The sequence below is a fragment of the Sphaeroforma arctica genome, assembly GCF_001186125.1.
Source record: "Sphaeroforma arctica JP610 unplaced genomic scaffold supercont1.7407, whole genome shotgun sequence".
NCBI classification, from domain to species: Eukaryota; class Ichthyosporea; order Ichthyophonida; genus Sphaeroforma; species Sphaeroforma arctica.
The window spans coordinates 1-1,433 of NW_014033151.1; the positions used below are offsets into that span (position 1 = coordinate 1).

General features: G+C 41.9%; 1 protein-coding gene across 1 annotated transcript; it reads left to right on the forward strand.

Annotated features, from left to right (window-relative positions):
- Positions 1-693: 693 nt before the first annotated feature.
- On the forward strand, positions 694-1,284 carry SARC_16126 (hypothetical protein; the record flags this gene model as incomplete). Its single annotated transcript, XM_014289765.1, has 2 exons — positions 694-783; positions 1,156-1,284. Coding segments are annotated over 2 exons (219 nt in total), but the record flags the coding sequence as incomplete, so codon positions are not given.
- Between the last annotated feature and the right edge of the window lie 149 nt (positions 1,285-1,433).

Consider the following 1,433-nt stretch of genomic DNA (forward strand, 5'->3'; position numbering starts at 1 on the left):
TGCATAATCATCTATTGTGACTGTTAGTATTCAAAATATTTAACCTGGATTTCAGATCAAATTCTCAAGTAGGTGCTGGTACTATGCTTTGGTATATCCCTAGTTTTGCAATAATTGTATTAATCGATGAGCTCTATCTATCGTTCCTGCATATAAGTCATGCTAAACATATGGACATTAATCAGTATCCGTATGCACACTGCATATATGCGGATTCTATTATCACCGATGACATGTCCCTGCAGCATTCAGTATTTAAATCGGTGTCTTTGCTTGTTTATTTGTACCTCTCGTTCTCTGAAAGGTAGAGGTTGCGCAAGCTAAAGTATACTTCGAATGTTTGTGTAACGCCTACCCAGGCTTTAATATTTTATCCATGCCTGTGTAGAGTAGGTTATTATGCTCTCGATCATTTGTTTAGCCTGTCTGTCACACTTCTCGACGTACCTTATACGTCAGGCATTGCGCCTAAAGTTCTTTTGCGTTGGTTTATTCACAACAAGCTTGCCAATAGTTCTTTTGAACAACACCAGAACCCTTCAGTATCCATCACTCGATGATACCTACTTCAGCCTAGGGGGTTGGGGCTAGGGTTTTACGTCTAGGCGTTGATATCCGGTCGATGGGGTTGGGTATGTATCTGGCTTAGTCATGGACCAACTTAATCTGCACCTTTCATTGTTGTCTGTTCAGTTCAAAGGTCGACGGCACAAAGGCAGTAGAGTATCGCTTGAAGGCGAGCCGGAAAGCAAGTGGATGGTCGTGAACATGGGAGACATCCAGGTATGCACGCGTGCATGCGAAGATAAGCGCAGGATATCGCTTGTGGGATGCAGTTAGGGGCAGACGAATTTTCTAAGTATACGGACAACGTATCGTAGTTAGGAATAGTGAGGGAAGTATTAATAGGCAGGAATACCGGATAAATAGTAACGTAGGCATTAAGGTCGACACGAGTGTATCCAGGCTGGCAGGTGGTCTAAATTGAGAGAGTGTGAACCTGACCAGTACTTGTTTTGGGCTGTCCCGTATTTTCTGTGTGTAGATGAGATGTCCTATTCGTTGCAGCAACGGGTGCATATACATACACCTGTTGGATCACATCACATACACACATCCGAACCAAGTGGACTAATAACGGATCGCCCTGCGCAGATCCATTTGATGGAGGAGAACCTTCGGAGAAGATACGAATTAGAGAAGTTGTGGACTTTGGGCCGAGACGACGAACAGTTGAGGATTATGGGAGACAACACAGCCATCATGAAAGACCCAGGACACTAGTTTTAGGGTTTAGGGTTCAGTGGGAGGCAGTAAGGTGATATTTATTTCGGAGGCTATGGTAAAGCAGCCATCAATTGGGAATATATATATATACATATATATATATATATATATATATATATATATATATATAATAATAATAAATAATA